Below are 26,533 nucleotides of genomic sequence, written 5' to 3' on the forward strand. Positions count from 1 at the left end.
ACAGTTGCAGCAAAATCTCTCTATTTTTAAACTCCATCCCTCTAGCAATAAAGGACGATATCCATTTGCATGCTTAATTAGCTGCATGTTGAAATGATTGTGAACTAAAGAATTTGTTTCTGTTATTTTACAGTAAGCTGCTGTGATTGAAGCAGCATGGAGAAGAAGCACTTACAGACAGGATGATACATGAAGCCAGAAGAGAACTGACTGGATAGTGTCAACACGCTCTGCCCTGGAGCAAAGTATACTGCACTGTGCATTCTCTTCTGGATCCCTTCACCTTCCCCATTCCCACCCTATCCACCCTGATTCACCCTTTCTGCCCCTTTCATACCCATCCACACTGCACCTGCCGCTCCCACACGCCCAACCTCCAAAGTCAGTGGAAAGAATGAGCTGGCTGAGTAAGTTGAACCCCCGAGGAACCGGCAACCGGGTGAGCCGGGCTTCAAGTCCCCAGTCTCCAGTCACTGCCGACCCTGAGACCTGCTTCATGGTGTTTAAAAACCACTGGGCACAGGTAAGAACATAATGATACTTATGCAGGTGTCTAATACCTCAGCATAAATACAGAAAATTCTGGAAATACTCAGCATCTGTGGAGAGAGGAACAGTTAATGTAACAGGGAAGATGGTGATGTTGTGGTCTTGTGCCCAGTGAGCTAGAGGTTCAAATCCCACCACAGCCAAGTCAATTAACAAATTCTGGAGTATGAAACTAACAACAAACTATTGTTAATTGTTTCAAAAATTTATTTAGCTGAAAGTGAGGACTGCAGAGGCTGGAGATTAGAGTTGAGAGGGTGGTGCTGGAAAAGCACAGCAGGTCAGGCAACATCCGAAGAGCAGGAGACTGTGTGAGCTGCTGTGCTTTTCCAGCACCACATTCTCGACTCAAAACCTCATTTGTTTACTGATGTCCTTCTGGGAAGGAAATCTATTGTTCTTACAAGGTTTGGCCTACATGAGCTTCTAGACTCACAGCAACGTGGTCAACCTTTAACTGCCCTTTGAAATGGCCGAGCAAGTCACTTAGATCAAGGGCAATTAGGGATGAGTAAGAAGTGCTGACATTGCCAATAATGACCATATCTGATGGAAGAATTAAATAAAAACAGATCTGTGATTTTTCACAAAGCCATATTATATTCTGAACGTTTGTGTGCATTGAGTCAACATACGTCAGGTGGGCACAGGCTGGGTCAGTGTTTAGGTGGGTTTGGGTTTGTACAGTGATTCACAGTTTAGTGCGCATATGTGTTTTAATTAAGCTCTAGGTTCCTAGTTTGAGGTTAAACCTGTTCATCTCTGGACTGTAAGATAGAATCACAAATTGGTTACAGCACAGGAGAAGGACATTTGGCCCATCATGTCAATGTTGACTCTCTGCCAGATTGATTCACATAGTTTCAGTCACCATCTCCACACTCAATAGCTATGCAAATATTTTTTATTTCCTTTTGAAAGCCTCGAATGAATTTCCCTCCACTACATTCTTGGGCAGTGCATTCCAGATCCCGACCACTAGTTGCATAAGGAAAGATTTTCTTCCTGTTGTCTTTTGTTTTTTCGTCATTTGCCTCAAATCTGTCCTTCTGGTTCTCAATCCTTTCATCAGTTTAAACAAGGATCTATGCTGTTCAGACCATTCATGATTCACAACACCTCTCAGCCTTCTCCAAGGTGAACAACCCCACTTCCTTGTTTTTAAAGAAAGTGTTTTTTTCTAGGTTCTCCAGGACTTCCTTGTGCACTTTACTCCTCTGCTTCTGTCCCTCCTTTTTTGAGTGTGTTTTACTCCTTGAAGTATTGATTAACTCAGACAGCATTTAAAACTGTAAAAAGTTTCAATGATGAACTAATAGGGATTTACACATTAAATGTTTACCTTCATGCAAAGAGTTAACTCAGTAGCAATAAGAAGGGTCTGTTTCCGTGCTGTACATCTTTATGACTCTAAGATGTACCCATTCTCCTAAAATTTCTTAAAATATTTCTAATCGCTAATCTCCTTATTAGCTAAGCTAAGTTTGTTATTGAGAATGGTCTTGATCTTTCTGATTTTAAATTTGTCCTGAAGTCCTGCCCTGCAATAGGATTATCCAGTGCGTGGACTTCTTGTGTCTTTGATTCATTGGGTAATGCCAGATAGTAGAGGCCAGCCACAGCTTGTTTGGATAATGAGAATGGCATGCTGCTGTGTGTCTATTGTCTGGATAGATGTATGAAGAATGGATGAATGTATTGTGGAGTTTTTGCATTCCCTTGGACCTCCATCAGCCTTGGTTAGGAAATATCACCACCACATTTCTGTGGCCAATCTTGCATCAGTGAGTTCTACTTGAAATTGGACCTCGCTGGCCCTTTTAAAAATGTCATGGTAACTGCTGCAGGTAATGAGGTGGTTCACATACAGGCCAAAGTGTCCTCCTGGCTGCAGGGTTCCCATGTGAGCTGCGTTTGGAAATTCCAGCAAGTCCACTGTAACCTCACTGCTGCAATGAGGAGTGTTGTGTCACTGAAATAGATTGATAGATGCTTTAATCTCTACCCATTTCATTCTGTTGTGTGTTTTGCACCTGCTTAATCTGCAATCATGTACATTCTACCTCAGGGCTCACAGTAGATGGGGACAATGAACCTCCAAATCATCTTGGAAACTCCATCTATGGACCCTGCCCCCAAATAGAAGGCATCTAGATGGGCACATAATAGTAAGGGTTTAGAGGGATATGGATTAAATGCTGGCAAATAGGACTACATTTATTTATAGCTGGTCGCCATGGACATGTTGAGCCAAAGGGTCTGTTTCTATGCTGTACATCTCTATGGCTGTACAACTCTATATTGATGGATTTTCTAATTCAGCTTGTTTCTTACAAGTCCAAAAGTCTCATGAAACAGAAGTTAATGTTACGATATGATTGCATCATGTTGAACATGAGTTAGTGAGAATGGAAAAGGCACTTTTGAAATCCAGAACTAGCCGCTGAAAAGTAAAATGTAGCCCTCAAGAAATCTCAAGTGAAGCCCTCAAACAATAAATTATTTTGTACTCTCCCATTTCCTGAGGGGAGAGTTTTAAGCATTTTCACATTTAGTGAGATTATTAGCTGAGTTTGAACTCAATTTTTATAAGTATCCCACTACTCCTCTTTCCCTGTAGTTCTGTAAATTTATCCTTTTCAAAAAGTACATTAAATGTTGTTATTGAATCTGCCTCCAGCAATCCTTCAAGCAGCATGTCATCATTATTCCAGGGAAGGCAATGGCAAAGTGGATTTGTCACTGGACACGTTATCCAGAGACTTGAGTCGTGCCATGAGAACCTAGGTTTGTCTCCCACCATGGCAGGTCGTGAAATGTGAATTTTTAAAAAAAATAAAATCTGGAATGAAACTACATTTGATTGTTTCAAAAACAAAAGATCTGGATCATTAATGACCTTAATGGAAGGAAATGTGGCTTGGGTGTCTCCAGACCCGCAGGAATGTGGTTGGCTTGGAAATAGATTTGAATATAACTCAATTATACCAAACTTCAAAAACTTCTCAAAGGAATGAAACTCATCAGACCACCTGGCACCAAACTAGGCATCAGAAACAAGAACAATAAATGCAGCCTATTGCAAAGTCCTCCTTACACATGTCTGGGGGCTTATGGCAAAATTGGTGAGCTATCTCACAGAAAAGTCAAGCAACAACCTGACATAGTAGTACTCCTGGCATCACACTTTACAGACAATGTCTTAGATACCCCCATCACCTGCACAGGTGGTGACACTGCTATACAGTCCATTAGATCATAAGACCCAGGAGCAGAAGTAGGCCATTTGGCCCCATTCTTCTCCAACATTCAATGAGATTCAACTTCCCTGCCATTCTCCCATCACCCTTGATTCCCTTACAGATTAAAGGGCGGCACGGTGGCACAGTGGTTAGCACTGCTGCCTCACAGCGCCTGTAGACCCGGGTTCAATTCCCGACTCAGGCGACTGACTGTGTGGAGTTTGCACGTTCTCCCCGTGTCTGCGTGGGTTTCCTCCGGGTGCTCCGGTTTCCTCCCACAGTCCAAAGATGTGCGGGTCAGGTGAATTGACCAAGCTAAATTGCCCGTAGTGTTAGGTAAGGGATAAATGTAGGGGTATGGGTGGGTTGCGCTTCGGCGGGTCGGTGTGGACTTGTTGGGCCGAAGGGCCTGTTTCCACACTGTAAGTCTAATCTAATCTAATCTAATCTAAAGATGTCTGTCTCAGCAGTTCTCTGGGGTAATGAATTTCACAGATTCACTGTGCTCTGAGAGAAGAAATTTATCCTCATCTCTTTTAAATGTGTGACTCCTGTGATATGCCGTTGGGTACTAAACATGAGGGAAAACAACCCTCTAATAATCATGTGTGTTTCAATAAGGTCACCTCTTGTCCTTCTATATTCCAGAAAGTACAGGCTTAATCTATTCAACTTGTCCTCATTAAACAGTTTGTCCAGATCGGGTTTCAGCCTAGTGAATCTCTCTGGACTGGTTCCAATGCCAGTACATCTTCCTTTAGATGAGGGGCCCACAACTGTTCATAATTTTCCTGCTGTTGACTGAATAGTGTCTTGTACAGTTTCAGCAAAATCTCCCTATTTCATTTTGACCTTTGAAATAAAAGCCGATGTTTCTTTTGTCTTCCCTGTTACTTGCTGAACTTGGATGCTTTCTTTTTGTGAGTCATGCACAAGGACTCCCCAATCCCTCTGTTGTATGGCTTTCTGCAGGGTTTCTCCATTGAGCTAATAGCCAGCTCCCCAGTGCCAAAATGCATTTCTCCACATATTCAATCCTTACCATCTTCCTTCTCATCATATTTTTGTATCACTCATGAACTTGGTTGGCTATAAGTGCAATCACTTTCCTCAATCAAGTCATTAATAAATAGTACAAATAATTGTGGCCCTGGCACTCCATTAGATTGCCATCCTAAAAATGCCTCCCTCATGCCAACTCTGTCTTTTGTTAGTAACTGATCTTCTATCTTTGCAAATGTATTATCTCTAAAATCATGGGCTGTTCTTAAATAACCTAATATGTAGTACCTTATCATAAGCTTCTGAATGTCCCAAATATATGACATCCACTGCTTTCCCTTTACCAATCCTGCTTGCTACCTCCTCAAGAATTCTAGTAAACCTGTTGAAAATGTGTTGCTGGTTAAAGCACAGCAGGTCAAGCAGCATCCAAGGAATAGGAAATTTGACGTTTCGGGCATAAGCCCTTCATCAGGAATGAATTCCTGATGAAGGGCTTATGCCCGAAACGTCGAATTTCCTATTCCTTGGATGCTGCCTGACTTGCTGTGCTTTAACCAGCAACACATTTTCAACTGTGATCTCCAGCATCTGCAGACCTCATTTTTTACCCGAAAATTCTAGTAAACCTGTCAGGCATGGTTTCCCCTTCATGAAGTCATGCTGACTCTCCTTGATCATTTTATGCATTTCTAAATACTGTCATATTCCATCCATTTTGATGGAGTCTAACATTTTGCCAATAACAGACATTAAGCTAAGTGGCCTAATGTTACCTGTTTCCATGATTCCTTCCCTTTCTAAATTAAGGTGTTACATTTACAGTTTTCCAATCCTCTGACGTTTCCAGAATCTAAGGATTCCTGGAAAATTACTACCAGTGCATCTACTCTCTCTCTAGACACTTGCTTTAATCGTCTAGTATGCACATTCTATCCAGGTCATTAGCTTCCCTACCATTCTTTCCTCTGGTGTTAGGTATTGTAGGTATTTTCTGTCATTTTGCTTCTTGGAATATTTAGTAATTTTGGAATGCTATTAGTGTCTTCCACTGTGAAGACAAAGTATTTATTTAACTATTTAACTCCTCTTCCCTTTCCTGGTTCCCCAATACTTGCTCCCCAGCCTTGTTCTCCAAAGGGATGATGTTCACTTTGGCTTCTCTCTTCAATTCCACATATTCAAAGAATTTCTTGCTGTCCATCTTGCTATTGCGTTCAAGTTTACCCTCAGTTTTTTTTATTAGATTACCTACAGTGTGGAAACAGACCCTTTGGCCCCACAAGTCCACACCGACCCTCCGAAGAGTAACCCACCCAGACTCATTTCCCTCTGACTGATGGGCAATTTAGCATGGCCAATTCACCGGACCTGCACATCTTTGGACTGTGGGAGGTAACCGGAGCACCCGGAGGAAACCGGGTAATTTTGGAATATGTGGAAACCCATGCAGACACGGGATAAATGTGCAAATTCCACACAGACAGTCACCTGAGGCTGGAATCAAACCTGGGTCCCTGGTGCTGTGAGGCAGTAGTGCTAATACTGAGCCACCGTGGTTGTCTTTTATTGATTTTTAAAACTTGTCCAATCCTCAAGCTTACCAATAATATTTGCCACACTGTATGGATTTTCTTTTAATCTGACGCTATCCTTAACTTCCCTGGTTAACCATGGTTGACTTCCTCACTGGAAATATCTTTGTTATGAGCCATTAACTATTTTTTGAAATTTCTGCCATTGTTTCTCAATTGTCTTTGCAGCTGAACTCCTTTCCCAGTCTACTCCAGTCAGCTGTGCCCTCATTCTTGGCAATTAATGTTATTTAAGCTCAGCACAGTTGTTTCTGACCCATGTTTCTCCCTCAAACTAGTTGTGAAATTCTACCACGTTATGGTCACTGTTTCTGAGATGACCTTTTACTCTGACATTATTTATTAAACCTACCTCATGCTGCATTACCAGATCCAAAACAGTTTGATCCCTATTTGAATCCATGGCATATTGTTATAGAGTCATCGATATCTATAGCATGGAATAAGGCCCTTTGGTCCACCCAGGAAACTGTGCTGAACACACTCTCTGAATTTGTCCTCATTGCTTCCTCTGCCAATCTGAATATCCCCATCTAAGTCAAGTCTGAAGTCACCCATAATTAATGTACTGCCTTTATTACATGCTCTCATTATCTCCTGATTTATTCTCTGTCCTACCAAATAACTACTGTTAAGAGGCCTACCGACGACTCCTCCCAGTATCTTCTTTCCCTTTTATTTCTTATCTCCACCATATGGAGTCTGGATTTTCTGACCTAAGGCCATTTCTTGCTATTGTATTTATTCCGTTCTGTACTGAAAATGGTACCCCACTATCTTTTCTTCTCTGACTGTTCTTTTGAAAAGTTTCATATCCCTGAATATTCAGTTCCCAGCTTTGATGTCCTTATAATCATGTCTGTGTAATGGCTATAAGATCATACCCATTAACCTGTATTTGTGCTGTTAATTCATCTATTTTGTTCTGAATACTATTCACATTAAAGCAAAGCGCTATTAATTTTTCCTTTTACCATTATTTCTTTTTTTGACCCTATTTACTATTGTTTTTTCTACATTTGAACACTGTCCCTTTTTGTCCCACTCTGGTTATCATTATCCAAATAAATTGCCGTGTAATTCTGCCATATCCTGTTGCTTTGTAAGTCTACATTTCCCTCTCCCAAAAATACTTGCCCTTTCTAATTAGGGTGGGAGGGAGATACCCTGGAGTTCTTAACATTGACCTCATGAAGTCTCATGGCATTAGGTCAAACATGCGCAAGGAAACCGTCTGCTGATTTCCACTTGCCATCCTCCCTCGGCTGATGAATGATGTTGGCCAACATTTGAAAGAACTATCGTAAGCGTGTTAAAGTGTAGAATGTACTCTGGGTAGGGAATTTCAATGTCCACCACCAAGAGTGGCTCAGTAGCAGTATTACTGATGGAGCTGGTTGGGTCCTAAGGGACATCGCTGCAGGACTGGGTCTGTGGCAGATGGTGAGGGAATCAACAAGAGGCAAAAGCATACTTGACCTCATCCTTACCAATCTGTCGGCTACAGATGCATCTGTCCATGACTGTGCAGTGGTCTCTCTTACTGATACTATGTGGAAAATCACCCAGATATGGCCTGTGCACAAAAAGCAGCACGATTCCAAACTGGCTTGATTTGCACCTCATCCATCAGCTTCTCTGGGCACTCCTTTTACTGTCTACAAGATGCATGACAGAAATTTGCCAAAGCTGTTTAGATAGCACCTTCTAAATGCATCTAGGAGGGTGAGGGCAGCAGATAAATGGGAAGACCACACTCTGCAAGTTCCCCTCCAAGCCACTCACCATTCTGACTCAGAAATATATCACCATTACTTCACTGTTACTGCGCCAAAATCCTGGAATTCCCTCCCTAAGGGCATTGTGGATCAAATTGGACTGCTGAGCTCACCTCCACCTTCTCAAGGGCAGCTCGGGACGGGCAATAAATACTGGGCCCAGCCAATGACACCCACATCCTATTAGTGAATAAAAGATAAGTCACTGCATGTAAAAATAAACATTTCTGCCACCCGGTTCTTTTGTCAATTAATTTGAATCTCTCTCTTTCTGTTATCCTTTCCATTCCTGGTTTCTCGTATTCACTCGTCATAAGTTTGAATATTTCTGTCAGACTCCACATCACCTTCTCTCCTGTAAGAAGAACCTTCACAGCTTGTCTAATGTCCACAGGAACTGGAGTCCCAAATCCCCAGTTAATCTCCTTTGCACCTACTAAGTTCCAGCTTCCACACTTTAAGAAGGTTATCCAGAGATATATGCATTATTTTATAAAACGTAATGAACTAACAATGAGGCAGTAAGAGAGACAAGAAAAATGAGTCCCTGGATTGAAAATACAGAAAGCCAACAGACAGGTATGTAAAATAACTCCAAGATTACTGGAACGTTGGCCTTTATCTTGAAATCATTTGTTGAGTAAGTGTATTAATGTTTCCAGACCTGAAAGGTGAAACACAACTGGGGTTCAGCCATGATCTAATAGAATGATGGAGATAAATGTGAAGCTAAATAAATTTTGCTAAAACTAAAAAGGATAATTAATGGAAGAGCGCTGGGTAGTGTTGTTGAACAGAGACCTAGGGGTTCAAGTACATGGTTCCTTGAAAGTTGCATCACAGGTAGACAGGGTGGGTAGGAAGGCGGTTAGCACTCTCGCCCTCATTGCTCAGATGTTTGAGTAAAGGAGTTGGGACGTCATGTCGAGGTTCTACAGGATGTGGTGAGGCCACTTTTGGAGTACTGATTACAATTCTGGTCGCCCTGCTACAGGAAGGATATTATTAAATTGAAGAGGGTTCCGAAAAGATTTCCCAGGATGTTGCCAGGACTGAAGGGTTTGAGTTATGAGAATGGGCTAGGGCATTTTTCACTGGAGCACAGGGGGCTGATGGGTGACCTATAGAGGTTTATAAAATCATGAGGGGAATGGTTAGTGTGAATAAACAAAGGTCTTTTTCCTAAGATGGGTGAATCCAAAACTAGGGGCATAATTTTAAGGAGGAAGATTTAAAAGGGACCAGAGGGGCAATTCTTTCATACACAGGGTGGTTCATGTGTGAAACGAACTGCCAGATTAAGCGGAAGATGCAGATACAATGACAACATTTAAAGACATTTGAACAGGTCCATGATTAGGAAAGGTTTGGAGGGATATAAGCCAAATGTAGGCAAGTGGGACTAGATGAGTTTGGGAAAATTGATCAGCATGGACAAAGTGGACCAAAGGGTCTGTTTTTGTACTGTATAACTCTGTAACACTGTGACTGAATGGCTTCCTGTTCTAACTGAGGCGGAACCTTTGACCTTTATTGGGTTGTATTGCAGGTGAGTCGTATTCTGGAGCGGCAGGACTCGCGAACAGCGGATGAAGCGAGTGCAGTCCGTAATTATACCGATCAAATGATGTATCTGTTGGCAGAGGAGAGGCCACAGGACAGCACAGGGATTGGTCCCATCCTGGAGCTTGTGATTGTGGAAGGAATCCTGGACAGGTTGCTGAGTTGGAACCTGCGCTGGCAATTCAGTGACGACAAGAAAATCGAGCAGCTGAAGCTGTATGAGCTGCTGGTCAGTCAGTCCCATCAGCAGCTGCTGCGACACAAGGCCATCCTCTTGCCTTTGATGCGGTTGCTGAGCGCTTGTGTGGAACCACGTTCCCCAGTGGTAGAGAACAACCTGGTGCTGCTTCTCAACCAGATCTGTGTGTCATTGACCAAGGAGCCTTCGATTCTGGAACTGTTCTTTCACAGTCAGACCAACCAAGGTCCAGCAAAGCTCCTTATCTTCTCTATTCTGGTTCCCTTTATCCATCGCGATGGTCTGATTGGACAACAGGCACGAGATGCACTGCTCCTCATCATGGCTATCTCTGCAGAGAATGACACTGTGGCGAAATACATTGCTGAGAATTCCTACTTCTGCCCGGTGAGTACTTACCTATGACGGTGGGGTGGGGCCAATATCGGTGCCTGAGAGAGAGGGGCACAGGGACATTTCGCTGTTGGCTGGGATGGGGGGGAGCATATATCAGTGCCTGTGGGGAAGGGAGGGCTAGGTTAGCGAGGCTCTGGTCTCAGCTCTCTGCATCACACGGTGAGCTCTTCGTGTTCATGCTGTCTATGCAACTGTCCAATCGCTGCATGTTTCATATTGGGAGAAATGACAAAAACCTGCAGGTGCTGAAATCCAAGGTAGACAGGCAGGAGGCTGGGAGAACACAGCAAGCCAGGCAGCACCAGGAGATGGAGAAGTCAACATTTCAGGTGTAACCCTTCTTCAGGACTGGTAAGGGGAGCTCAGGTGAAGGGGATTGTGGAGGAGGTTTTGTGTGAGGGGAGTGGAGTGATGAGGTAATGATAGGTGAGTACAGGTAGAAGGTACAGCCTGGTTGGTCATGGTAGGAATGAATCCGGTTGGTGGCTGGAAGGAAGGGTCAGTCAGAGGAATGGACAGGAGGGGGATGACTGGGAAGGGAGTCGGGGAAGGGGAGGGTTATTAGAAATTGTTGAACTCAATGTTGAGTCCTCCGGGCTGTAGGCTGCACAAGCTGAAGATGAGGTGTTGTTTCTTCAATTTGCGATCTGAATCGCAGTGGCAGTGGAGGAGACCAAGAATGGTCATGTCAGAAAGGGAGTGGGAAGGTTTGGGAGCTGTCAGAGCAGTGCAGTCCAGCTTCTTCTCACCCAGTTTACAAACCTTTTCACAGTATCTAGGTACATGTGACAATAATAAATCAAGTCAAAGCAATACTTTCTGTCTGGTCTTTCACTGGATAGCGATTTTGGCTCATGCCTCCTTCTTCTCCCAACCCTTTCAGCTCAAGGTCACTGAGGCAAATTAGTGATCAGCTAAATAAACACAGAGCTGGAATAAACACAGAGTGGGATCTTTGCTCACCTCTGTGACCCCATTTTTCGTGGTGGGAGGTTGGGAGGGGTTGTTGGACTGAGGGTGGAAAATGCAGCACGTTTATTTCAGTGCTGAGGAACAGACGAGCTGCTGTGTATAGTCTTTAATGTGCTGGCCCCCTCCTTGGTGTGGGTTGGATTTGTGCCTCATCGCCTTTGAGCTCTGTGCTGACGAATGAAGCAGTCCAGTGTTAAACACAAACTGCTTTCCCAGTGGAGCCGTGGCTCCAGTCTCTTTCGGTGTGTCGGGAGTGGACTGGAATGTTTGGAATCTCCTAGGCGGTTACTGCAATTGGCCAACAGGGTGTGTTCCCTTTGCTTTTGAGAGGCAGACACAACCACTTCCTGACACCAGCACTTGCTGGCAACTGGACTGAGATTGCTGTTGGAGTTAACAGGCATAAACCTGCATTCTCCAACATTTCCCTCTTCACCAGCTGATGTCAAACATCTTGGAGACCTTTTATTCTCCAACTTGCTAAGTCATTTCCCACGTGCAGTTGGCTGTAAAACATTGCTGCAATTGTGAAAGGTGCTATGAATTCTTTGGTTTTGAATTCCCTTCACCTTTTTATAACAGCCACTTTACACTGAGATTAATGCTCAGCTCACTCCTTATGAGTTTTTTTAAAATTGATGCATCTCAAAACCAAACCATCAAACCAATTATTGTGAAGGAGCAAAGGGATTTTCTCCAGTCAGAGAAATCATTAAGCTAGTCTACAGCAACAACTGGCATGCAGCAAGTATTTCAGTATTGCAGTATTCCAAATATCCTATGTTTACAATGTTTTTTTATTTATTTTATTGGTATGCAATATCTAGGATTGGGCCAACAAGTGACAAGCAGCATCCACACTATACAATTACCATCTCCAACAAGTAACTAGAATGGCAGGGGGTGGGCACCTGAGCTGGGAGACAGAGAAGGAGAAAACAAGGATAGAAATGAAAGATGGAATAGTCAGATGCAAGAATAGAAGGCAGAAAAAAACAAGGGTGAAAAATAAGTGGGGCATAATGCAAAATAAGGCCACAATGACTAATGAGGTTAAAAAGACAAGGCAAAAGGTAATGTATGCAGTGAGGTAGATGAATTAGCAGCGCAAATAGATACACATGGTTATGATATAGTTAGCTAAAGTTATAATCACAGAGACATGACGGCAGGATATAACCAAGGATGGGAACTAAACGTCCCAGAGGTATTCAGTATTTAGGAAGGACAGAAAAATAGGAAAAGGAGGGTTAGGGTAGCATTGTTAGGGAAGATGGACTCAATGTAATAGTGAGGAAGGATATTGACTTGGAAATACATGAGATGGACTCTATATGGGTGGAGATAAGGGACAGAAACCATTTGTGTGGTTGTCTACAGTCCCCAAACAATAGCATTTATTTAAGAGAAGACATTAAACAGGAAAAAGGATATGGATGCTGTAAGGGGACAACTGTCATCATGGGTGACTTTAATCTATATATGAATTGGACAACCAAACTAGTAATATTAGTTGAGGAGCATTTCCTGGTGATTTTTTTTTCAGCCAATACTTTGAAGAACCAACTGGAAAGGAGGCTATCCCAGCCTAAGTATTGTGCAATGAGAAGACGTTAATTAACAGTCTTATATGCAGGGTGTATTTTTGGAAAAATCGTGACCATAAAATAATATAATTGTTAATTTAGATTGAGCATGAAGAAGTTGAATCAGAATAGAGGGTTGGGAATCTAAATGAAGAAAATTACAAGACTATGAGATGCAAATTGGCAAGGCTGGATTAGAGAACCTTACTAAAAGGATTGACATTTTAGAGGCAACGGCTAATATCTGAATTACAACAATTCTTCATTCCAAACTGTTGCAATAACAAAACAGGAAAGGTGACTAAATCATGGTTTACAAAACTGCAGGGATCCGTACTGGGACCTCTGCTGTTTGTGATATACATAAATGACTTGCATGAAATTGTAGATGGTGGATTAGTAAGTTTGCAGATAACACAAAGATCAGTGAAGTTGTGAGTAATATAGAAGGGTTGTCAAAGGGTACAGCAAGATGTTGATCAGTTGCAGTTGGTTCTTCAAAGTATTGGCTGAAAAAAAATCACCAGGAAATGCTCCTCAACTAATATTAATAGTTTGGTTGTCCAATTCATATTTAGATTAAAGTCACCCATGATGACAGTTGTCCCCTTACAGCATCCATATCCCTTTTCCTGTTTAATGTTTTCTCTTAAATAAATGCTATTGTTTGGGGACTATAGACAACCACACAAATGGTTTCTGTCCCTTATCTCCACCCATATAGAGTCCATCTCATGTATTTCCAAGTCAATATCCTTCCTCACTATTGCATTGAGTCCATCTTCCCTAACAATGCTACCCTAACCCTCCTTTTCCTATTTTTCTGTCCTTCCTAAATACTGAATACCTCTGGGATGTTTAGTTCCCATCCTTGGTTATATCCTGTAGCCATGTTTCCGTGATTATAACTTTAGCTAAATATATCATAACCATGTGTATCTATTTGCGCTGCTAATTCATCTACCTCACTGCATACATTACCTTTTGCCTTGTCTTTTTAACCTCATTAGTCATTGTGGCCTTATTTTGCATTATGCCCCACTTATTTTTCACCCTTGTTTTTTTCTGCCTTCTATTCTTGCATCTGACTATTCCATCTTTCATTTCTATCCTTGTTTTCTCCTTCTCTGTCTCCCAGCTCAGGTACCCACCCCCTGCCATTCTAGTAGCGTGTTGGAGATGATAATTGTATAGTGTGGATGCTGCTTGCCACTTGTTGGCCCAATCCTAGATATTGGCATGCACTAAAATAAATAAAAAACATTGTAAACATAGGATATTTGGAATACTGAAATACTTGCTGCATGCCAGTTGTTGCTGTAGAGTAGCTTAATGATATCTCTGACTGGAGAAACACTATTTTGGAGGAGCGATTGGTTCGACTCGGCCTGTATTCACAAGAGTTTAGAAGGATGGGTGGGAGAAGGGTGTGGTTGAAATGTCAAAATTGTAATAGTGCTGGACAGGTTAGATGCAGGGAGGATATTTTTGCTGGTTGAATTCTAGAACCAGGGGACACAGTCTCAGAATACAGAATTGGCCATTTTGGATTGAGATGACTTTTTAAATAGTACGGTTGCATTAGCTACTGTCAAATCTGTAGGGAATCATTTAGGACTGAGATGAGGAAACATTTTTCACTCAGTGGTGAACCTGTGGAATTTTCTACCACAGGATTTGGAGGTCATGTCCCTGAGTGTATTCAGTGATAGATATGTGATTAGATAATAAAGGTATCCAGGGGTGTGGGAGAAAACGGGAACATGACATTGAAATAGAGGATCAGAAGTCATTCTGTTTCAATAGTGGTGCAGACTCGAAGGGTGAAACAGCCTGCTCCTCCTCATTTTTATGTTTTTAAGAGAGAATCTAACCGTTGTCCCTTGACATTCAATGACATTACCATCATTGAATTCTCATCATCAACACTTTTGGTATTATCATGAACCAGAAACTGAATTGGACTAGCAACATAAAAACAATAGTTACAAGAGCAGATCAGAGGCTAGGAAACCCATAGTGAGTAATTCACCTCATGACTCCCCAAAGCCCAGTCAGGAGTGTGATGGTATACTCCCCACTTGCCTGGATGGGTGCAGCTCCAACAACACTCGAGAAGTTTGACAGGACAAAGCAGACACTTGATTGGCACCACCTCCACAAACATCCACTCCCTCCACCACCGATGCTCAGTAGCAGCAGTGTGTACTACCTACAAGATGCACTGCAAAATTTTATAGAACACAGAACATTACAGCGCAGTACAGGCCCTTCAGCCTCGATGTTGCGCCGACCTGTCTCACCAATCTGAAGCCCGTCTAACCTATACTATTCCATGTACGTCCATCTGCTTGTCCAATGACGATGTAAATGTACTAAAAGTTGGCGAATCTACTACCTTTGCAGGCAAAGCATTCCATACCCTTACTACTCTAGTAAAGAAACTACCTCTGACATCTGTCCTATATCTATCACCCCTCAATTTAAAGCTATGCCCCCTCGTGCTCACTGTCACCATACTTGGAAAAAGGCTCTCCCTGTCCACCCTATCTAACCCTCTGATTATCTTGTATGTCTCTATTAGGTCACCTCTCAACCTTCTTCTCTCCAAAAAACAGCGTCAAGTCCCTCAGCCTTTCCTCATAAGACCTTCCCTCCATATCAGGCAACATCCTAGTAGATCTCCTCTGTACCCTTTCCAAAGTTTCCACATCCGGGCGGCACGGTGGCACAGTGGTTAGCACTGCTGCCTCACAGTGCCAGGTACCTGGGTTCAATTCCCGACTCAAGCGACTGTCTGTGTGGAGTTTGCACGTTCTCCCCGTGTCTGCGTGGGTTTCCTCCGGGTGCTCCGGTTTCCTCCCACAGTCCAAAGATGTGCGGGTCAGGTGAATTGGCCATGCTAAATTGCCCGTAGTGTTAGGTAAGGGGTATATGTAGGGGTATAGGTGGGTCGCGCTTCGGCGGGTCGGTGTGGACTTGCTGGGTCGAAGGGCCTGTTTCCACACTGTAAGTAATCTACTCTAATCTAATCCTTCTTATAATGCGGTGACCAGGACTGCACACACTACTCCAAGTGCGGCCGCACTAGAGTTTTGTACAGCTGGAGCATAACCTCATGGTTCCGGAACCCGATCCCTCTATTAATAAAAGCTAAAACACTGTATGCCTTCTTAACAACCCTGTCAACCTGGGTGGCAACTTTCAAGGATCTGTGTACCTGGACACCGAGATCTCTCTGCTCATCTACACTACCACAAATCTTACCATTAGCCCAGTACTTTGCATTCGGTTACTCCAACCAAAGTAAATCACCTCACACTTGTCCGCATTAAACTCCATTTGCCACCTCTCAGCCCAGCTCTGTAGCTTATCTATGTCTCTCTGAACCTACAACATCCTTGGTCACTATCCACAACTCCACCAACCTTAGTGTCATCTGCAAATTTACTAACCCAGCATTCTACGCCCTCATCCAGGTCGTTTATAAAAATGACAAACAGCAGTGGACTCAACACTGACCCTTGCGGTACACCACTGGTAACTGGATGAACATTTCCCATCAACCACCACCCTCTGTCTCAGCAAGTCAATTACTGATCCATACTGCTATATCTCCCACAATTCCATTTTTCCGCATTTTGTAGAATAGCCTAATGTGGGGAACCTTATCGAACGCCTTGCTGAAATCCATATACACCACATCAACCAATTTATTCTCATCTACCTGTTTCTTCACCTTCTCAAAGAACTCAATAAGGTTAGTGAGGCACGACCTACCCTTCTCAAAACCGTGCTGACTATCTTTAATCTAATTATTCTTTTCTAGATGATTATAAATCCTATCTCTTATAACCTTTTCCAACACAAGATCAATGCCAAAGGCATGGCAATCTCCTCCCTGGCTTCACAGAGGATCCTAGGATAAATCCCATCCGGCCCAGGGGACTTATCTATTTTCACACTCTGCAGGATTTCTAATACCTCTTCCTTGTGAACCTCAGTCCTACATAATCTAGTAGCCTGTATCTCCGTATTCTCCTCAACAAAATTGTCATTTTCTACAGTGAGTACTGTTGAAAAATATTCATTAAGTGCTTCCCCTATCTCCTCTGACTCCACACACAACTTCCCACTACTATCCTTGATTGGCCCTAATCTTACTCTCGTCATTCTTTTATTCCTTAAGTACCTATAGAAAGCCTTAGGGTTTACCCTGATCCTATCTGCCAACATCTTCTCATGTCTCCTCCTTGCTCTTCTGAGCTCTCTCTTTAGGTCTTTCCTGACTGCCGTATAACCCTCAAGCGCCCTAACTGAGCCTTCACATCTCATCCTAACATAGTTAAAAATCACACAACACTAGGTTATAGTCCAACAGGTTTAATTGGAAGCACACTAGCTTTCGGAGCGATGTTCCTTCATCAGGTGATAGTGGAGGGCTAAATCCTAACATAAGCCTTCTTCTTCTTCTTGACCAGAGATTCCACTTCCTTCATAAATTACGGCTCCAGCTCTCTACAGCTTCCTCCCTGCCTGACAGGAACATGCTTATCTAGGACAGTGATAAGCTCCACATTTCTAATGTGCCCATCCCCTGCAGTTTCCTTCCCCATCCTATGCTTCCTAAATCTTGCCTAATCGCATCTTAATTGCCTTTCCCCCAGCTATAACTCTTGTCCAGTGGTATACATCTATCCCTTTCTATCACTAAAGTAAACATAACAGAATTGTGATTGCTATCACCAAAGTACTCACCTACTTCCAAGTCTAACACCTGGCCGGGCTCATTACCCAGTACCAAATCTAATGTGGCTTTGCCCCTTGTTGGCCTGTCTATATACTGTGTCAGGAAGCTCTCCTGCACATCTCTCTCACTCCTATGGAGAATCATCTTTGCTATCCTTTCCTCTACATCTCTGGAACTATTCGGAAGCCTATAGAAAACTCCCAACAGGGTGACCTCTCCTTTCCTGTTTCTAACCTCAGCCCATACTACCTCAGTTGACGAGTCCCCAAACATCCTTTCGGCCACAGTAATACTGTACTTGACCAACAATGCTCTTTTACCATCTTTTCTGTTCTTACTGAAACATCTAAATCCTGGAACCTGCAACAACCATTTCTGTCCCTGCTCTATCCATGTCTCTGAAATGGCCACAACATCGAAGTCCATGCTGCAAGTTTACCCACCTTATTCCGGATGCTCCTGGCGTTGAAGTAGACACACTTCAAACCAACTTCTTGCTTGCCGGTGCCATCTTGTGTCCCTGAAACTTGATTTCGAACCTCCCTACTCTCTCAACCTTTTCTATACTCGAACTACAATCTTGGTTCCCATCCCCCTGCTGGGTTAGTTTAAACCCACCCCAATAGCCTTCGCAAATTCCTCCCCCCCCCCCCCCCCCCCCCCCCCCCAGGATATTGGTACGCCTCTGGTTCAGATGAAGACCATCCTGCTTGTAGAGGTCCCACCTACCCCAGAAAGAGCCCCATTTATCCAAGAACATAAAACCCTCCCTCCTGCACCATCCTTGTAGTCACGTGTTCAACTCCTCTCTCCCTATTCCTCACCTCACTAGCACGTGGCACGGGCAGCAAACCAGAGACAACAACTCTGTTCGTCCTAGCTCTAAGCTTTCATCCTAGCTCCCTGTATTTCTGCCGAGGTTCCATAGAGAGCACCTTCCAAACACATGACCACTTCCATCTACAAGAATGAGGGCTGTAGATACATGGGAACACCATCCCCTGCAAGTTCCCCTCCAAGCCACTCGCTATCCCAAAGGGTAATTAGGGACAGGCAATAAATACTGGCTGGCCAGCAATGTCCACACCCCCCAAGTGAATAAATAAACCGACATCTAACCACGTGCCCCAAAATTGCTTTTCGTGATTGGCTGAGTAAGACCCTTCTGCCATCGCTGGCTAGCAGTCTGAGGCTTTCTTGTCAGCATTGATTGCCCTCTTAAGAGATACCTAGTGGCAGCAGGTCAAAATACTTGAACTTTATTAGGATAAAAGTGAAGGGTGGTGAGGTGTTCACCTGATGAAATGGTATCACCTCCGGACATCAAACCAAGAGCATTAAACTCCATCTCATGATCCCCTGGCCCCTGAATACTGGTGACTCCTAGTACAGGTTGGTAGCTTTTAGTCCCCTGTGACTTGTGTGTAATATAGCTCAGGTTGTTGTGCATTTTCTCCCTAAACCTGTGCTGTGAGATCAAGTTAGTAGCACTATGTAGCTCATCTCCTGTGTATCCACGCTGTCGGTGGTTAGACCAACAGGTGACTGGGAAGCAGATGATCCTGTTCTGTGTTGTGTTTGTCGTGGTTTGCCGTCTAACCTTTGACCTTGCTCCTACAGGTGCTGGCCACGGGTCTCAGTGCACTTTATTCGTCTTTACCTCGAAAGATCGAAGTGCGAGGGGATGATTGGCATGCACTCAGGCGTGAGGATTGGATGGGAGTCTCCTCACTCACTATGTTTATGAACTCCCTGGAATTTTGTAATGCTGTAATTCAGGTACAGAGTCCATAGAACCCCTTCCAAAGCCTAGCTGTTAGCAGTTTTCAGTAAGAACATGAGAAAGAAGAGTGGGATTTAACCCAGCAGCCCATTTAATCTAATTTAACATCTGATCAAGGATCTCAGGGTTTTTATGAAAACCTCTGGGACTGATTAGCCCTGGAGGCTGGAATCTAATTGATGAGTTTGGGGAAGTCAGTCCTATTGGAAGTTAATTTGGAGAATTGATAGTGGAAAGTCAGGAGATGACTGATGAACTGAACAGGCATTTGCCTAAGTGTTCATGCTCGAGAGTACAAGTCCCATCCCAGAAGCAGCAACTAATCAGGAAATGCGGTGAGGGAGGAATCTGAAAAATCATCACCATGGAAATGGGACTCAGTAAAGTGTTGGAGCTGTGCCTGCCAAATGTCTGCATCCCTCTGGACTTCATTCTAAGGTTAGAAAAGAAGTGGATAGTGAGAGAGTTGATGCATTTTATCCCAAAACTCCTTGATTCAGGGAAGGTTCATTAGATTGGAAACTGAATGTAACTCCTCCATTCAAAAAGAGAACGAGACAGAAGGCAGGAAACTACAGGCCAGTTAGTTAAATATCTGACATAGGCCTGATGATGCCAATTGTACTGGAATTTGTATAGCACATTACCATTTTTTCACTTGATGGCAGGATTCAGTTAGTGGCAAACACCACTCGTGCTGTGGCTGCATAGTAGTAACATGGGACAGTCATCTTCAGCAGTTGCTCAAGCTGTTGAGATAGGGAGGGTAATCTGAGGTAGTCTGGACCTTCATGGTATGGAGGCAGAGTTACCTCTCTCAAATACATCAGTAAACCAGATGGGTTATTATAACAATTGGTAGTGGTTATGTGGTTGCCATTAAACAAATTCTTTAATTCCAGATTTTTATTAAATTAAAATTTCACCATCTACCACAATAGGACTTGAACATCTGTCACAGAACATTGGTCTGCGTTTCTGGATTACTAGTCCACCAATAGCTCTCTCCCTTTTACATAAGAACTAGGAGCAGGAGGAGGCTATTCAGCCCCTCAAGCCAGCTTCACCAATTAATATAATCCCGGCTGATCTCATCTCAGCCCCAAAGCCACTTTCCTGCCTATTCTCCATAACCCTTCAACCCGTTACTAATTTAACATCTGTCTATTTTCTCCATAAAATTATTCAATGTCCCAGCATCCACTACACTTTGGGGAAGTGAATTCCATAGATTTACAACCCTTTGAGAAAAGTAATTCCTCCTTAACTGATTGAAATCCGCTATCCCTTATCTGAAAACTGTTACTTCTTGTTCTAATTGTCCGACAAGGAAGCATCCTCTCTGTCTACTTTTTCACTCCCCTTTAGCATAGTATATATCTAAATTAGATCTCCCCTCATTCTTTTAAAATTCAGTGAGTATAGGCCTAAAGTACTCAATCTCTCTTCATAATTTACCCCTCACCTCTGGAATTATTCCAGTGAATCTTCTCTGAATTGCTTCCAATGCAAATATATCTCTCTTCAAGTAAGGGGACCAAAATTAAATACAGTACTCCTAACGCTAACCCCATTGTGGTTGCATAATTGCCTTTATAGCTGCAGTGACTGTTCCCTACATTCATACTCTATTCCTTTGTCAGTAAGTGCAAAAATTTCATTTGTCTTCCTTTAATAGCTACAGAACCTGCAGACTACTGTGTTCATGTTTGAGAATACTTTGCACTGAAGCACTCTGAAGTTTCACTCCACTTAGTTAATAAGCTGCCTTTTTATTCTTCTGACCAAAAGGATTTATCCTTACAAAACCAAGCTGACTCTAACGGATTGCATTTTGAATTTCCAAATGTAATGTTATTACTTCCTTAGTAATAGGTTGTAACAATTCCCCAATGACAGATGTTAAACTAACTGGCCTATAGTTTCTTACTTTATGCCTTCCTCCCTTTTTGAATAAAAGCTTAATAAAAACATGAACCCAAGAATGATTTATGGAGCATTGTCAGGGTTGCCGTACAAATATCAGGGTTCACTTTTTATATAGTATAGCAACTTATTCATAGGATCCCTACAGTATGGAAACAGGCCATTTGGCACAACAAGTCCACACCAACTCTCCAAAGAGTAACCCACCCAGGCCCATTCCCCTACACTATTACTCTACGTTTACCCCCGACTAATGCACCTAGCCTATACATTCCTGAACACTATGGGCAATTTCCCTTGGCCAATTCACCTAGCCTGCACATCTTTGAATTGTGGGAGGAAACAGGAGTACCTGGAAGAAATCCACACAGACACGGGAGAATGTGCAAACTCCACACAGACGGTTGCCCGAAGCTGGAATCGAACCCAGGTCCCTGGCGCTGTGAAGCAGCAGTGCTAACCACTGAGCCATTGTACTATTGTCACGTGATTTATAAAAATACAGAAAAATGTGTATATATCATCATCATTAATCCAGGACCATTTAATTACATAAATTATAAAAAATAAGTCATTCATACCAAGTTAGGACAAATTTACTTTTTGTTCCATCCATGGTTTTTTGATTGCATAAACGACGACAGGAAGTGCCTTACTCTAAAGCTGCCAAAGCTGCCCCTGAGGCTGCAAAACAAAGGAGAAGGCAGCCCCTGCCTCCGCTGACCAGACATGGAACATCACCTCAGCCAAAGCTGCCTTATACTCCAACCACTGGCATAGCCAGGAGGCTGACCCAACTCTCGAGGATCAGGGCCCATCTCAACTTCCTAGGATCAATAGATTGTCCAAATTAACTCATGAGGATTGAGGAATTGTTCAGACCACCGTTGTTGTAGTTGTTGCTGAAACACAGAAGGAAAAGAACAGACCCCATTCCATCGATGCTAGAACAGTTCCTCAACTGACAATCACCGTGGCCACGACGAATGGACCTGATCTACTGCTCAACAGCTCCCCACAATGTCTCTCCGTCACCGTAGGCACAGAAGGAAGAAAAGATGAATTCGATTCAGAAGTTAAATGAAGAACATAAAATTTAAACAAAATGTACGGTCGGTCATGTGAGGGGGAGCAGACAGGTCTGGGCACCGAAAACTTCCTAACCTGTTGCTTCCGCCATCTTGAAAGGCACTGATCTTGTCAACCAATGCTGGCAAATCGGATTAGGTCAGTTTCCATGCTGTAGAACTGTAGAACCAATCAACACTCTCCTCTCAGAAATTAGCATATTATAATTTCTCTCACATTGATATTTTTTGTGAATGATCTGACAAGTTTAAGACAAACCTTTTGAGAAAATGTGTCTTTGCTTAAGCAAAGGTTATTTATCCAAAACTCTGTTTCTGCTTCTACAGATGCTTCCTGAACTGCTAGGTATTGCTAGTACTGTCCGTTTTAATTTCTGATTTGCAGCCTCTTCACTATTTTGTTTTAATGTTCGAAAGTACACTGTTGGCATGGAGTGTTTCTGGATACCTTGAGGTTGTGAGTGACACGGTTTAATTCCGAATTTTGATGGAGAAAGACTTATTGATTTGTATCCTGATCCTGAGATTTGCGTCTTGTGTACCAGACATTTGGTTTCTGTTTGTTTTCCCCAGGTTGCCCACCCACTTGTGCAACAGCAGTTGGTAGATTATGTTCACAATGGGTTCCTGGTGCCAGTTATGGGACCTGCACTCCATAAGGTAAGGCTAAGGCTTGCTCATGCTCCCAGTTGTCTATACAGCCCCTCTGTCTGTCACCACTTCACTGTGGATTTTTCTTTGCTTGAAACCTAATCCCTGCAAGTCATCTAGCGAGAGCCTCTTGTCTATTTTCGAGATCCTGCCATCAATAGCCTCCTCTCAACCTGACAACACCCACTCCTCTATTGATAAAGAAACTTTGTACTGTCAGAGGGACTGTTGCACTGTTGGAGCATCAGTACTGAGGGAGGACCACACCATCGGAGGGTCAGTACTGAGGGAGGGCCATTCTGTCGGAGGGTCATTATTGCGGGAATGCCGCACTGTAGGAGGGTCAGTACTGAGGGAACACCACACTGTCAGAGGATCAGTGGTGAGGGAGCGCTGCACTGTCGGAAGAGACAGTAGTGAGGGGGGGGGGGGGCAGACTATTGGAGGGTCAATACTGAAGGAGTACTGCCCTGTTGGAGGATCAGTACTGAGGGAGGACCGCACTGTCAGAGGGTCAGTGCTGAGGGAGTGCCGCACTGTCAGAGGGTCACTAGTGAGGGAGTGCTGCACTGTCGGAGGATCAGTACTGAGGGAGCATTGCACTGTTGCAGGGTCAGTGCTGAGGGAGCGCACCACTGTCGGAGAGTCAGTGCTGAGGGAATGCCGCACTGTCGGAGGGTCAGTGCTGAGGGTGTGCCACACTGTCGGAGGATCAGTGCAGAGGGAGTGCCGCACCGGCAAACGATCAGAGCTGACAGTTTCCCCACAGCCTGTGTTGTTCACTTAGTCAATAATTCCAAACCAACCAGTCTAGTCACTCTCTTCCATTTTCAATTTTCCACATTGGGAGTTGTGAATCTCACCATGGAAACGTCCTAATTATATGTGCTCATCATTCACTGAATTCTGAGAATCACGTTTTACAGTGGAAATAGGTCACAGATTGCCATTTGGCCCATCCTGTATGCACCAGCTCTTAAGGTAACATGACCTAGCGCCAGTCTCCTGCCGTTTTCCACATCTCTTTGCACACTATTTTGTTCAAATAATTGTTCAATACCCTCTTGACTGCTTCAATTGAATCTGCCTCAACACATCCATACCCTAATTACATGCAGAGTGGAATCTTTTGATAAATGATGGATCTTAAAATTTGAACTGGAGAGTAGAATTTGAAATTAATCAGTTAAGTAACTGCACAGTCCCAAAAGTAGGAAACTTAAACTTTATTGTTTGTCCATATTAAACCAGCTTCTTTGTTTTAGCACAGCCAGCTGGCACTCTTACAACTGGGAGAACTTGCCCCTTTTGTAACAGCACAGCTTAACAGTGTTTTGGAATTCCTACAACAGTTGCCACACTTCAAATAGTTAATTGGCTGTAAAGCTCTCTGGGACAGGCTGAGGGTGTGGAATTGCTGTAGAGTTGCACGCTTTTCTTGTTTTGGACATCGGCTGGTAGACCAGGTTTGAGAGGTTGCTACAGGTGAATCAGTAGCTAGGTTCAGGGTCCACTTCATGTGCAAGCCCCTGACTCTAATAGTATACTTGCACTGGCTAGAGGAGGTATAGCAGGCTTGTAGCTTTGTCTTAGTTTTCTGGGCTCACTGTGTATTTACTCTGATCTCTCGAAGACTTCCATTGAGGAAATGATAGCCAGCACGGCCTACCTAGACCTCTTCTTGCGCAGTATCACTGAGGTGGCACTTCTCAAAACCTTCTTGCGCTTTATCGTCCTGCATCGGCATGAAAACATCACAATCCTTGACACTCTGACCAGCCGCATCAGCAGCAACTCTAGGGTGAGTTTCTCATTGGTCACATTCTGCATAATTGAGTATCTAAGGGCATCATGAATTGTAGCCTCCTGGCTCATTCCAACACCCATTGCTCAAGGTTGGTCTTGGCCTGGCTGAGTGCCAGCTGTATCAGAGTGGGAGTAGCCAGGGGGCATTGGGTAATAGTATTGTTTCCTCACTCAGGTCCCACTCCAGATCGCAGACAATCTCCTTGCGTTCTCCTGTGGGGATGCTGCATTGTCAGAGATTTAATGCAAGTGACGTTAAACTGTGATCCTGTCTGTCCTTACTGGAATGGGTCCCAGTCAATGTGCTCACTGCCTTCCTGATTAATATTTATTGCTCGATCAACATCATCAAAACGGATTTCCTGGTCATTATCACAGTTTGCGGTGTGTAAACTGGTTGTATTGTTTCCATTTGTATAACAAGTGATTGCAAATCACAAATAGCCTGCTAACAGTCACTGTCTTTGCATTATTCAGAATTTGAGTGACACACTGGAGAATTTGGTTGGTTGCGTAGTATTTTGTGGGAATAGATTTGCTTTGTCACATTCTTTTGATGAAACAGTGCAGTTGATGGGGACCATCAGACGAGCAGGATTATAGGTCATGGAGGGTAGGGAGCAGTTTGGTTCGGGGGAATGGGGTGTTTGGGTTGGAGGTTTGGTTTGGGTCAGGGGCCAGAATTTAGGTCTGGGGGGTTTGGATTTGGGTATGGTGGGGGTGGGAGCAGGGTTTTGGGTCGGGGGGTTGGGCCGGGGGGGTTTGGGTCAGGGGTGTTGGTTCAGGTTTAGGAGATTGGGTGAGGGGCGTTGGTTCAGGTTTAGGGGATTGAGTGAGGGGTGTTGGTTCAGGTTAAGGGGATTAGGTCAGGGGTGTTGGTTCAGGTTTAGGGGATTAGGTGAGGGGTGTTGGTTCTGGTTTAGGGGATTGGGTCGGGGCGTTGGTTCGAGATCAGGGGATTGGGTGAGGGATGTTGGTTCGGGTTTAGGCGATTGGGTCGGGGCGTTGGTTTGGGTTTAGGGGATTGGGTGAGGGGTGTTGGTTCAGGTTTAGGAGATTAGGTGAGGGGTGTTGGTTCAGGTTCAGGTTTAGGAGATTGGGTGAGGGGCGTTGGTTCAGGTTTAGGGGATTGAGTGAGGGGCGTTGGTTTGGGGTTAGGATTGGGTCGGGGTGTTGGTTCGAGTTTAGGGGATTGGATCAGGGGCATTGGTTCGCGTTTAGGGGATTGGGTCGGGGCGTTGGTTCAGGTTTAGGGAATTGGTTCAGGGGCGTTGGTTTGGGTTTAGGGGATTAGGTGAGGGGTGTTGGTTCAGGTTTAGGAGATTAGGTGAGGGGTGTTGGTTCAGGTTTAGGGGATTGAGTGAGGGGTGTTGGTTCAGGTTAAGGGGATTAGGTCAGGGGTGTTGGTTCAGGTTTAGGGGATTAGGTGAGGGGTGTTGGTTCTGGTTTAGGGGATTGGGTCGGGGCGTTGGTTCGAGATCAGGGGATTGGGTGAGGGATGTTGGTTCGGGTTTAGGCGATTGGGTCGGGGCGTTGGTTTGGGTTTAGGGGATTGGGTGAGGGGTGTTGGTTCAGGTTTAGGGGATTAGGTGAGGGGTGTTGGTTCAGGTTTAGGAGATTAGGTGAGGGGTGTTGGTTCAGGTTTAG

General features: G+C 43.8%; 1 protein-coding gene across 1 annotated transcript in view; it reads left to right on the plus strand.

The window, feature by feature from the left end:
• Positions 1-210: 210 nt before the first annotated feature.
• fhip1b (FHF complex subunit HOOK interacting protein 1B) overlaps positions 211-26,533 on the plus strand; it is a 62,565-nt gene continuing 36,242 nt past the window's right edge. The window contains exons 1-5 of the mRNA XM_060826395.1: positions 211-523; positions 9,716-10,315; positions 19,253-19,411; positions 23,003-23,089; positions 24,714-24,881. Of these exons, the coding sequence (XP_060682378.1) occupies positions 395-523; positions 9,716-10,315; positions 19,253-19,411; positions 23,003-23,089; positions 24,714-24,881 (1,143 nt within the window). The 5' untranslated portion in view covers positions 211-394. The remainder of the gene's footprint in view (positions 524-9,715; positions 10,316-19,252; positions 19,412-23,002; positions 23,090-24,713; positions 24,882-26,533) is intronic.

Source organism: Hemiscyllium ocellatum, chromosome 6 (assembly GCF_020745735.1).
Source record: "Hemiscyllium ocellatum isolate sHemOce1 chromosome 6, sHemOce1.pat.X.cur, whole genome shotgun sequence".
NCBI classification, from domain to species: Eukaryota; Metazoa; Chordata; class Chondrichthyes; order Orectolobiformes; family Hemiscylliidae; genus Hemiscyllium; species Hemiscyllium ocellatum.